Source organism: Muscardinus avellanarius (genome assembly GCF_963383645.1).
Source record: "Muscardinus avellanarius genome assembly, chromosome: 9".
NCBI lineage: Eukaryota > Metazoa > Chordata > Mammalia > Rodentia > Gliridae > Muscardinus > Muscardinus avellanarius.
This window is the reverse complement of record NC_137795.1, coordinates 38639587-38651877: the sequence shown is the minus strand read 5'-3', so window position 1 is coordinate 38651877 and position 12291 is coordinate 38639587. Positions and strand designations below refer to the sequence as shown.

At 39.5% G+C, this 12291-nt stretch overlaps 1 protein-coding gene across 2 annotated transcripts in view; it reads left to right on the top strand.

The window, feature by feature from the left end:
• The window catches only part of SCIN (scinderin), a gene marked incomplete at both ends in the record, with an annotated part of 77537 nt that extends 65560 nt beyond the window's left edge, over positions 1–11977 (top strand). The window contains 6 exons of one of the 2 annotated variants that reach the window (XM_080701951.1): positions 546–716; positions 5013–5190; positions 5451–5572; positions 9578–9655; positions 11182–11242; positions 11850–11977. In XM_080701951.1, coding sequence (XP_080558077.1) covers positions 546–716; positions 5013–5190; positions 5451–5572; positions 9578–9655; positions 11182–11242; positions 11850–11977 — 738 coding nt within the window. The remainder of the gene's footprint in view (positions 1–545; positions 717–5012; positions 5191–5450; positions 5573–9577; positions 9656–11181; positions 11243–11849) is intronic. The other variant, XM_080701952.1, reaches the window with a different exon arrangement.
• Between the last annotated feature and the right edge of the window lie 314 nt (positions 11978–12291).

Sequence of the window (12291 nt, the reverse complement as noted above, 5' to 3'; positions counted from 1 at the left end):
TTGATATTAATCATATTACCAGTTCTATAAGTAAGTGAAAAATACATATTGTTTTTTTTTTTTGCCAGTTTTCAGTGTTTTGCCTCACACATATGAGGATACAGGAATAACGATTGTGACTTTGTGTCACCTTATTTTTTGAAGCACTTGAACCTACATCTCTTAACCTGAATCAGACGTATACATGAGAGGCTAGTACATCTATAAATACCTATATATGCTGAAGGTCTCGGGAGAAATTTTGATTAGATTGCAGCACTTTGATGCCCTTATTTTCTCTCCTTGGAGACATAGATGAACAAATGTACATCTTCACGCTTTCTGGAGCAGAACGTGTTACCGGGACACTCCGTCTGAAGTGACCAAAGAGTAAACGTGAAAACTACACTTGATGATCACCAGCCTGTGTTTTCGGTTCATTACCATTCCTCCTTCTTCTGACTCTCTGTCTATTTTCTTTTTGTTTTCAAAAAAGAACATTTAGAAATGCAACCTTCTTTCATTGCACCCTTAATTTCTTTTTTCCCCCTGCCCCCTCCACCCAGGTCCGAGTCTCCCAAGGCAAAGAGCCTACTCACCTGCTGAGTTTGTTCAAAGACAAACCACTCATTATTTACAAGAATGGAACATCAAAGAAAGAAGGGCAGGCACCTGCTGCCCCTACCCGCCTCTTTCAAGTCCGGAGGAATCTGGCATCTGTCACAAGGATTGTGGAGGTAACCTCGTTTGAGCAGTAGCATGTGCTCTGGTCAAACCAAGCTGTCAAAGCAGGAGGCAGCCTAGGCTCTATGTTGAAAGGTCCAGGGCAGAAGAGGGTGGGTGATGGCCAGGTGACTGGCCACATGGGAAAGTCTATGAGGAAGGCTCTTGTTTGTGCCCATGTGACAAATACTGGAATCCAGCTCAACCACCCTGGAGCGATGCTGTCACACCTCATATCCCAGTGGCCTCAGTCACAGTTGAAATCCAATTACAAATTGCCCCAAGCACCCTGACCTGGATCCCAGCCCTCCCACTCCTGCACAAGCTGAGCCCTTAGAACCCAGCCAGGCCTGCGCCCTGCACCTGCCACACCGGCTGCAAGCCTCCACCCCCTTCGCCTTCTTGCTGTATGGCTGTTCTCTGAGGATACAGATTCTCATAAGGCCACCTCGAGTGGAAGTTATATTTCCCCCAATGTTAGCTTACCAGGGATGGGGCTGGACAGAGCAGAGTCCTCGTTGATTTCTTTTTTATAAGTTTCTCGGCCCTCCAGCCCTCCGTGTGGTCATCTCCTATGCTGTTGCTCCTTCCATCTCAGCCATTATCTCATACCGCATTCACTCTGGTTTCTCTCTTCAAAAGATCGTTCCTTTAACCCCATTCCATCTCACCCCCTTAAACCATATGATCTTATACTAAATGCTCCTGTTGACAATAACGATGGCTCCACAAAAATCTCTTTTAGTCGCCTGACCTCTATACCCACTATACCCATTCCAGCAGTTCTCCAGTCTCATAAACAAACCCATGGATTCTTTTCTGGGGGGAGGGGAGCACTGGGAATTGAGCCCTGGGACATTCTACTTCTGAACAACACCCCCAGCCCTTTATATTTTATTATTATTATTATTTATTTATTTATTTATTTTTACTATGAAACAGGGCCTTGTTAAATTGCTGGAGTTGGCCTCAAAAGCCTCCCATCTCAGATTCCCAAGTACTGGCATGCACAGCAGTGCCAGGCCCATGAACTCTCTTTACCTTTCACTCTCATCTGTCTGTCCTTCACCTTCCATCCCCAAAATTTTAGCTACCTGCTCTCTGCTAATAACTTTGATTCAAAGTCCTCAGAGACCACAGATATAGTCATAGTCACACATGAATGCAATCTACATCCTTGAAATTTCACCAGCTCATCTGCATCCATATATATATATATATATATATATATATATATATATATATATTCCCTTTTTTCCTGTTTTATGAAGTAAATTTAAGTTTTACATTAGTAACATATATAAGTAACAAAGTATTTTTAATATCAGGATATTTTTCCTAAATTAGTAATATCATATTTTTATAAAGTAATATGTTGATAAATAATTTAATATGTGTTTATTACATAGAAAGAAAACATGGCTCCTACCTAAGGTCAGATTCCCCCTCTCACTCACACATGGCCAATTCTCTCCTCTCTTGCTTTCCTAAGGACTTCCCTGGACTTCCCTCCATGCCTTTTTCCCACTCTTGGTTTGTCCTGATTGTAGCCAATCATTTCCTCTTTCTTCCCCACCACCAATATAGTCTTGTAACCCAGATTGTTTACTTTGAAATTCAAAGGTGCCTCAAACCTAATTTCTTTACAAACTGTCTCTTCAGCATTCAGGAGGAGGAGACTGGAGGATCACGGTTCATGGACAGCCTCAGCTATTTAGCGAAGCCCTTCTCAACTCAGTGAGACCATGTTTCAAAAATAAAAGGACTAAAAAATAGGGCTGGGAGTGTAGCTTGGTGGTAGAATGCCCCTGGGTTCCATCCCTAGTACCTCAAAAAACAAAAAGAAAAACAAAAAAAGCTCTCTTGACCCTCACCTTGACCTCTGTCTGCTACCCATCATTTCTCTATCCTTGAGAGCACCAGTCCTTGGAGAGGTTGCTTTCTCTCTCTTTCACTCACTCACTCACTCGCTCACTCACTCTCTCACTCACTCACATCTCCTCTATGTTCAGCCTCTTTAGAGCTTCTCCTGTCAGTGTCCATTCCCATCTGCCCACTGCAAGGCTGTTATCTAGCTTGACAGTGACCGGCCACTCACCACAGCAAAACGTCACTTCTCTGATCTCATTTTTATTAACCTCCCACTAGCATTTGGCACAGCCAACCTTTACTGTTTTAATGATCACTTCCTTCTCTCATCAGGTGTCTATGTCCCCACACTCACCATGATTTCTTTCCAATGGACCAGCCACCCTTCTAGGGGTGGTTTGTTGTGTTTCCCACAGCCTGGCTTCTAACTTCCACTTGAGTGCTCCAAGGCTCAGTCTTGGGCCTCTTCACATTGATCTCCTTCAGGCATGTAGTTTAAATGCTGGCATATGCATTAATTTTATCTAGAACATTCTGGGCACCGATTTTCATGCATTCAATTATGACTAATTTTTCCTTTTTTTTTTTTTTTCTTTATTTTTTTTTTTTTTCCGGGTCTAGGGATGGAACCCAGGGGCATTCAACCTCTGAGCTACACCCCCTGCCCTATTTTTTATTCTTTATTTTGAAACTGGGTCTCACTGAGTTGCAGAGGGCCTCACTAAGTAGCTGAGGCTGTCCACGAACCATGATCTTCTGGTCTCAGCCTCCCAAATGCTGGGATTATAAGCGTGCACCACCACACCCGACTCTAATTTTTCTTTAATTTATTCAATTGACAGATAAGCTCTCCTCTATGAGCACTCTCAGTTGATTTCAGACCGAAGAGTCAACCAGAATGTTCTAATGTTACACCTCTGGTTTCTTCCCATCTGGCAATTTTTTGTGAGACAACATCAGTTGCTTGGAATTTATTCTCCATCATCACATTGATGGATTTCTTTAAGCTTGGTCCAGTGGCCTCTTTCCTGCTGGGAGAGAACTATCTCCACTTTCCTAAATGTTGCCAACTCTTGGGGCATGTCTTTAAAGCTCCAGAAGTAGTTCCTTCTTCTCTAGTGTTCTCTCTAGGAAAAGGGTCCTGACAAACCAGTGAAGCCCATCTCTCCACAGCCTGCCTGCCTTCATCCTGGTGGTTCAGTGTTGGATAAGCAGCACCAACAGTTGGCCTGGAGATTGCCCCTGCCTTCTTGAAACATTTTCTTCACCTGGTCTTATGATCACCACCCTCGGGGATACTTTATTTTAGTCTTGTTTACTGGTTCTTCTCCATTTCTCGGAATCACACATCACATTCAGTTCTCTGATTATGCAGAAAGTCCTGTACAGCGACATATCTACACAATAGGATCAGATAGGTTCTTACAGAGAGAGATTTGTAAAATCATAAAGTCAGAGGCACAAGCCCATCCCGCAACTCTTCAACTCACTATTATTCTTAAAGCTCTACAGATGCCTTGTCCCTTCCCAGTGGTCTCACTTCTGGCCAGAGTCTGGGCCTTACAAGGCCCCTGCCAGTCCTCTGTGGCCACAGCGGTCAGATCTGTGCTACTTGACAGAGTCCAGGCAGTGCCCATAGCTTCTCATTTGCCAGTGCTGTTTTTTAATTCCTTACAACTTGAACTACAACTTATCTGAGTCTAAGGAACTTTTTTATTGAATATATAGTACTATCTCTTTGCCGTAAGATTCGGCTCTAATCTCTGTTGTATGGTTTTTGGGTTTCTCTTTGATGATGATGTTGATTATCATTATTGTTTTGTTACTAGGGATGGAACCTGGGGATATTGTATCTCTGAGCTACACCCCTAGCCCTAGTTTTTTATTCTTTATTTTGAAACAGAGTCTCACTAAGTTGCAGAGGGCCTCACTAAGTAGCTGAGGCTAGCCATGAACCTGTGATCCTCCTGTCTCAGCCTCCCAAGTACTAGGATTACAAGCCTATATCACCATGCTTGGCTTCCCTTTGATTATTTGATAAACTTTCTTTTTAGTGGGGAGAGAGATTGAACATCTTTACTTCAATGTGTCATTTGAATACTACACCCTCTTTCCAATCATCACTTATAGCCCCTCCTTGCTCATATATTATACTTGAATATTACCTGTATTACATTTCCAAGTCCTCAATTCCTATCTCTTAAGTGTGATTAGTGTCAAGTGTGTAGCCTTGTGCTGCTGTCTGAGAGAAGATGCAGACCAGGGTGCTCCCACTCCAGTGTTTCAAATGCCATAGGGCTGTTATGGTGCTACCCTGAGTTAATTTCCTGGAGTTCACAGAAGACCATGGATGGATTGTCACAGTCGTAGCTGATGGGAGATGTTTATTAAAGGAACAGCAATGGATTTGAATCATTGCATTATTTTTCTTCATATCCTAGGTGGATGTTGATGCAAATTCATTGAATTCCAATGATGTGTTTGTCCTGAAACTTCCACAAAACAGTGGCTACATGTGGCTAGGAAAAGGTGCCAGCCAGGAAGAGCAGAAAGGAGCAGAGTATGTGGCCAATGTGCTCAAGTGCGAAACTACAAGGATTCAGGAAGGCGAGGAACCAGGTGTGTGCTGAGGGGTCAAGGACACCCACTAGAATTTGCACTTGGTGTGCCTGTCAATCACCTTTTGTCATAAATAGTCATTTTTTTGATGTTTGGAGAGGGTTAAGAATCCTTCCATTGGTTGCAAAAGTGGGTGATGCTGCTTGGTATATTTAAGTAAGGTCAATATTAAAGTTAAGCTGCAATAATGTTATCATTAATATAAAACAATGCCAACCACCTGCTCCTGATTATGATATAACTTGGTGTGCTTTCCACAGAGGAGTTCTGGAGTTCCCTTGGAGGGAAAAAAGAGTACCAGACCTCACCACTACTAGAGACACAGGCCGAAGACCATCCGCCTCGGCTTTACGCCTGCTCCAACAAAGTGGGAAGATTCATTGTAAGTAGCAGCAGTGAAAGAGGCATTTATTGTTGGCTCTGACACTTTGCAGCCTTGTGAAAGCCATGCCTTTTAGGTTTGGCTTATTTTCAGACCCTAAATTGTAATATTTACTCTGTACAGGGTAAAGGTTCAGTGATGCAGTGGATATAAAAACATTAAAAATACTATAGAGGCCAGGTGTGCTGGGCATGCTTGTAGTCCCAGTACTTGGGAGGCAGAGACAGGAGGATCACAGTTTCAAGGACAGCCTCAGCAATTTAGTGAAAGCCTGTTTCAAAAATAAAAGGGGCTGGGGTATAGTTCAGAGACAGAGTACTCTTGGGTTCAATATCCGGTACAAAAAAAAAATACTGTTGAGTAGACCAGCTGCTTTAGCACACATCTGTAATCACAGTGAGGCAGGAGGATCAGAAATTCCTGCCATTCGGATCCTATCTCAAAATAATACAAAAAATAAATAAATAAAAAAGGACTGGAGATGTAGCTTAGTGGTAGAATATCCCTGGGTTCAATCTCCAGATCCCCCCAAAATACTGTAAAGTAGTTTATAAATCAAGGTGCTCCTAAAGATACCAGCCTCTTTACAGAGGTGTCAGTATTTGGTAGATTCTGTATGAGTTGTATAGGGCTAGATTTGCAAGTTTAATTATTAGCTAATTTTTGTGGGCAGCAATTATTTCTCATGTAACTCTAAATTTCACAATTCAGTTTCTCAGGGGAATAAAATATTTTTTTCTATGTGGACTGAATGAAAACCATTATGGAAATATTAAGAACATTGAACAAAATCAAAGAAAGCAACATATGCACCTGCAAATTGACTGAAATCAACAGAAATGTTTTAGTTATTTTCAGACTTTGAATGACAATCAATTAAATGTAAAAGTTGAGGGATCTGTATAAATGTCTTAGTTCAAGCTGCTATCACAAATATACCATAGATTGGATGTTTAAAACAATTAGCAGCTATTGCTCACCATTCTGAAGGCCAGGAAGTTCAAGATCAAGACAGCAGCAGAGCTGTAGTCTGGTGAGGACCCGCTTCCTGCCTCCTCTCTGCATCCTGAGCCTCCGTCTCTGGTGACACGACTCTCTTTGTGGGGCTCTGCTCCCATGAGCTCAACTAAGCCTAATCACCTCCCAAAGCTCTACCTCCTGACAGCATCCCTTTGGGAGTTCTGCCTTCAGCCTGTGAGTTTGGGGGGGGGGAATACCAACACACAGTCTATGGCAGTAGAAGGTTTTAAATTGGACTCCAAAATATCATCCTGGTCTATAGCCCCTTACCTCAGTTTATCCAGACAAATGCTATTGCCTCCAACACGCTGGACTTTTATGTAAACATTTTTAATTGAAACTTAAATTACACACAAAATTCCTTTTTCCATATAAAATTCAATCTAAAATTTTTTCAACATACACTGGTAAACACAAGCATTGTTTTCAAAGATTTACACAAAATATGTCCTGAGTATTTTCCCAGGTGCCTTTATTACTAGAGATAAAACGCTTAGAGTAAGAAACTGTACCTACCAGACTTGAAGCTTATTAAGTGATTTGACATAAAAATTGAAGACTTAATAGTAGATTGTGATACATATTTGGTTGTTGAGCAACATCATTTGTTACCTACTTTGTACGATATTCCTGTAGTCGCTGTATTTTATAAACTTGTTATCAGAAAACTTATTTTATTGTCTTGACTGATAACTAAATATTGCATCCAAACTTCTCTTTTGGCATACTTATGCATCTATGCTTTTATCAGCATTATTTGCTAATATAACTAAAAATTAGATGTTGGCTTTCAAGGAAGTGATATTTTATAAAAATAAGTATCTAGGCTTTTTTTCAGCCAAGGGTTTTAAAAACAAAATCTACTAATCCTTTCCTTCTGTCATATACATATGTTAACCCTTATGAGAAATATGTATTTCCTTTGTACCTATTAATTTTCTTGTTTGATATTTGGAATCTCTTATGCTTTCCTCATAGTTTAAGGAAAAAGGCTGTTGTTAATTAGAATTTATTCTTCTAATTACCATTAGAAAACAGGCTTCAGACATACAGATTTATACAAGGTGGGAGAGCATATTGGTTAAAGACATAGCTTTTAGAAACAATCTGCGGGGCGATACCATTTACCTGGTGATTTTACTGACTGGCTGTGTGACTCTTGGCTGGTTCTTATGGTTCTTATTTCATCTGTAAAGTGGGGAAGTCACAAGACCTACTTCATATGGTTATTGTCATATTAATTACTGGATTTAAAGGGTTAGAACAGTGCTTGGCACAGAGGAAGTGATATTTCAGGTTTTTTTTTTAAAACTATTATGTGCTTGGTAAATATTTGTAAAAAGATAATGTAAACAAACTCTAATGGTCAATTTTTTTTACTTAAGGGTCTTATTATTATTATTATTAATTATTTTTGTGGTACTGTGAATGGAACCCAGGGGCTTTCTACCTCCGGGCTATACTCCCAGACCTATTTTTTTATATTTTATTTGGAAACAGGGTCTCACTAAGTTGCTGAGAGCCTCACTAAGTAGCTGAGGCTGGCTTTGAACCCGTGCGATCCTCCTGTCTCAGCCTCCGAAGTACTGGGATTACAGGCGTGCGCCACCATGCCTGGCCTCAAAATCTTAACAGAGCAGGCTTATCTGGTCTGGGTTCAGTGTGGAGGTTTTTCTCTGGCTGCAGGTTGGGTTTATGCCCGTTTTTCCCATGACTGAGCCCAGGAACACAAGGAGGCCCCTGCTGAGTCACATTTGCAGTAGAACATGGCGAAGGCCATAGTCAACTTTACCTATCTGCACTACAAAGTCACCTGACAGAGGGAGGGAGTGAAGAATTGGGAGCCATAATCCAATCTGTTACACCTTTGTAAGAACCAGAATGGAGAGGCTCATGTGGAATTCTCTAAAGATAGTAAACTGTAGATTAACACATGCCCATTGGTGTTGGATGTGTTAAACTAACCTTTCCATTACCACTGAAAGTTAGCTATGTAGAACATACTGTAATCAGTTAAAGATAAAAATAATGAAGCCAGCCATGGTGACACATGCCTGGAATCCCAGTATTTGGGAGGCTGAGACAGGAGGATAAGTTTGAGGCCAGCCTCAGCAACTTAGCAAGACTCTCTTCTTTCTTTCCTTCTTTTTTTTTTTTTTTTTTTTGGTGGTACTGGGGTTCCTGGAAACCCTTCTACCTCCGGGCTACACTCCCAGACCTATTTTATACTTTTATTTGGAAAAAGGGTCTCTTAAACCAGCACGGCTGGCTTCGAACCAGCACAATCCTCCTGTCTCCGCCTTCTAAGCGCGGGGATTACAAGCGTGTGCCACCACGCCTGGCCTGAGACTCCCCTATTTCAAAATAAAGAATAAAAAGGGCTGGAAACACAGTTCAGAGGTAGAATGCTCCTGGATTCAATCCCTAGTACTGCAGACAAACAAACACACACCAACCAAACAAATAAAAACAAAAAAACAAACCAAGCCAAAACAAGATCCTATTATTTACATATACAATATTGTTTGTATCACTGTACTGAATATAGCTGACTTAGTAAAGTGACCAGATCTATTGACTTTTATTAAAATAATCTTGACCTACAAAATAAAAGACTTAATATCCAGACTATAAAAAGCAAATGTCTTTAGGGACTAGGAAAGCAACAAGGCAACAAAGTACGTGAAGCAACTTGTCATAAGGAACTGGTCATACCAAGAACCGTGGTCCAACTGAATGCATCCTGCCTCTTACAGGCATTCCAATAGAGTGTTTATGTGAGTGCTGTACTAGCCAAACTGTACCATCAGCTTGTGATACCTGATTAATCAGATGAACAATTCTTTAGGTTTTTGTTACCCCAAAATAGAAAATATGACTGCTCAGGTTTTTCACTGCCCTCCAAAATAATCAGTCATTTGTACACTATGTATCAGAAAAATCCCTTTAGTACCCTTTGGTCATAAAAGTTTTCACACATTTCAGATTGAAGAGGTCCCGGGAGAGTTCACACAAGATGATTTAGCAGAAGATGATGTCATGTTACTAGATACTTGGGAACAGGTAATAATTAATTTTTTTGTTTATAACAAGAGAATGCACTTACGATTGGGAACTGACAGAACCCAACTTGAGAAATGTTAAGTAATAAATGAACCTTGGGATATTTTGTTTGCATTCAAAAGACATTTAACAGTTTACAATAAATAAATAAATAAATAAATAAATATCATTCACAGGATGAGTTGATTTCTTACTGTGAAAAAATTTCACAGCTACTATCTTTGGGTCTAGAGTATTAGGCAAAAAAAATTCTCCTCATTTATTTGTGAAAAATTCTTGCTACTAATCTATTTATATATCCATTTACTAATAAGCATTTTAATATGTAGAATGCCATGGGAAGACCAAGATATTGGAAATTTCTCTTGAAATTTGGCAAGAAGTCATAGGAAACCCTTCCCCTGGGGAAGAAATGGGCATAGACTAGGTTTGAATCTAAACAGTAACATACCACATTTGATAGTTTTTAAAAAAATCTGTATATAAACAAATAACAGTGAAATATGTTAGGAACCAAGTTATATAGAACAAGTGTGAAACCCTTATCTGAATTAGGACAGAGAATGTTGCTCTTAGGTCTCTTTCTAATGACTCTGCCATTCAATGAAAAGATTCTTTAATAGCTTGCTCTAAAAAGACCATATTCGAGTTAAGGATCTAGTCCCATATTCTCCTCATATCGCATTTCATTTTATAAAAGTCATACCTATATTTAAATTACTATGCTGTCATGGTGTGCTCTGTGTCCTACACATAAGCATTCCAACAGTTTCCGTTTGAATGAGACTACAACTAAAACTTAACTTGACCAAAATTGCTTAATTTGACCAAAATTGTAACAAGTGATTTTAAAGTGATTTAAGTATAAAATAATTTAGGACAAATTTTCAGCATTAAAATACTCAACCCACACATTTAGAAAAGGATACATACACCTATATCTATCTAAGGTAGATTAAATGTGTATATATATACATACATACATACACACATATGTATGATTTTTAAATTAAAAATTAAACCCTTGTTTAAATTTTAGCAAAATAATATAGCACTTTGTCAAAGTTTCATAGGGCACAGTACTATAGGAGAAACATATTAGACTTAAATCAAAGATTCCTAAAGAGAGTCTGGGGTCTTTTCCAGCCCAGATGCGCATCTAGCAATTGGAGATATGACTGTCTTACATACCCTGGGGGTTGGATGAAAAAAATAAACACCTGTCCAATCTGCTGTTTTTGTGAAGATCACTTTATAAACTGGAAAGTGCCATGTAAACATGCAATGTTAGAGTGTGAAATCTGTAGTTGAATTGGCGGGATACAAATTTAGGAGTCCCCCGGTGAGAGTGAACTCCGGGAAAGTGATGCCTGCCTGTGGCCCCAGCCCCACCTTCCTCTCCCTCTCCCTCCCTGCTTGGGGCTGTGTGCAGACAGCATGAGTGGAGTGGAGAGCACTTGGCATCGTGCCTAGCACTGAGTCAACACTCCACAAATGGCGCCTATTGTTATTGTTTCATTTTTCAGATATTTATTTGGGTTGGCAAAGATGCCAACGAAGTTGAGAAATCAGAATCGCTGAAGTCTGGTAAGCTAGATTCCGAGGGCAATTATACCAGTCACCCAACATGGTTATTTCCAAATGTCAGACTGCTCTTTCTCACCATATCTTCCATATCTTTCAAAACTGAGAAGTAGCTTGGCTATCACCCCCTCAGAACTAAAAAGTAATGGAATTTTTTAAAGCAAGAATTTCACAGTGGGCACAAGAAAAGTGTTTTCGTACCTAATTTAGAATATAATTATTTCTGAAAATTTTAGATTTATTTAAATCCTTGATTTATTATGAATATAGTAAAACCTCTATGGCTGATAACTTAGGTTTTTTTTTAAAAAAGTTTTCTCTTTGAGTAACACTGTTCTTTTAGGCATTAATTTTCTTTTTATTAAGAAGTCTAAGAATAATTATGCCATAAGAATAACTGCATGAAGCTTGGACTTCTTTCAGGCAGTAGTGAGCTTTTATTATGGCACTTTTCATGGCAGATGAGAGAAAGCAGTAAGACATTGTTAATATTTGGCTACTTGGGGGTAATGAAATTTAGCTCATTACTTGTATTGGAAGAATTTTCATCCCGTTGTTATTTTAGTTCAACCAAAACTAACTTAATTTATGTCTTTGCACCTCTTTTTAGCTAAAATGTATCTTGAGACAGATCCTTCTGGGAGAGATAAGAGGACACCAATTGTGATCATAAAACAGGGCCATGAGCCACCCACCTTCACAGGCTGGTTCCTGGGCTGGGATTCCAGTAGATGGTAAACTAACTGTAAAAAACAAATATTAGGAGCACAATAGGGGCAGTTGTCACATTGCTATTTGGTGGTGGCGGGAGGGGACTTTTGCTTTTTTTTTTTTTGGCTTTAGAAAACTAACCTCAGACAAATGGCTATTTTTTTAATGCCTAGTATTGGCTTAATATTATTTTAAAAGAAATTTTCTTATGCTAATATATTGAAGTAACAAAGTAAACTTCTGTTATAAACCAATATTAGCTCTCTTGGAAATTTATTTATACCTTATTGTATGACCTTTTTTAAAAAAGTCTTTGTATTTTCTAGGGAAATTTGTCAGGA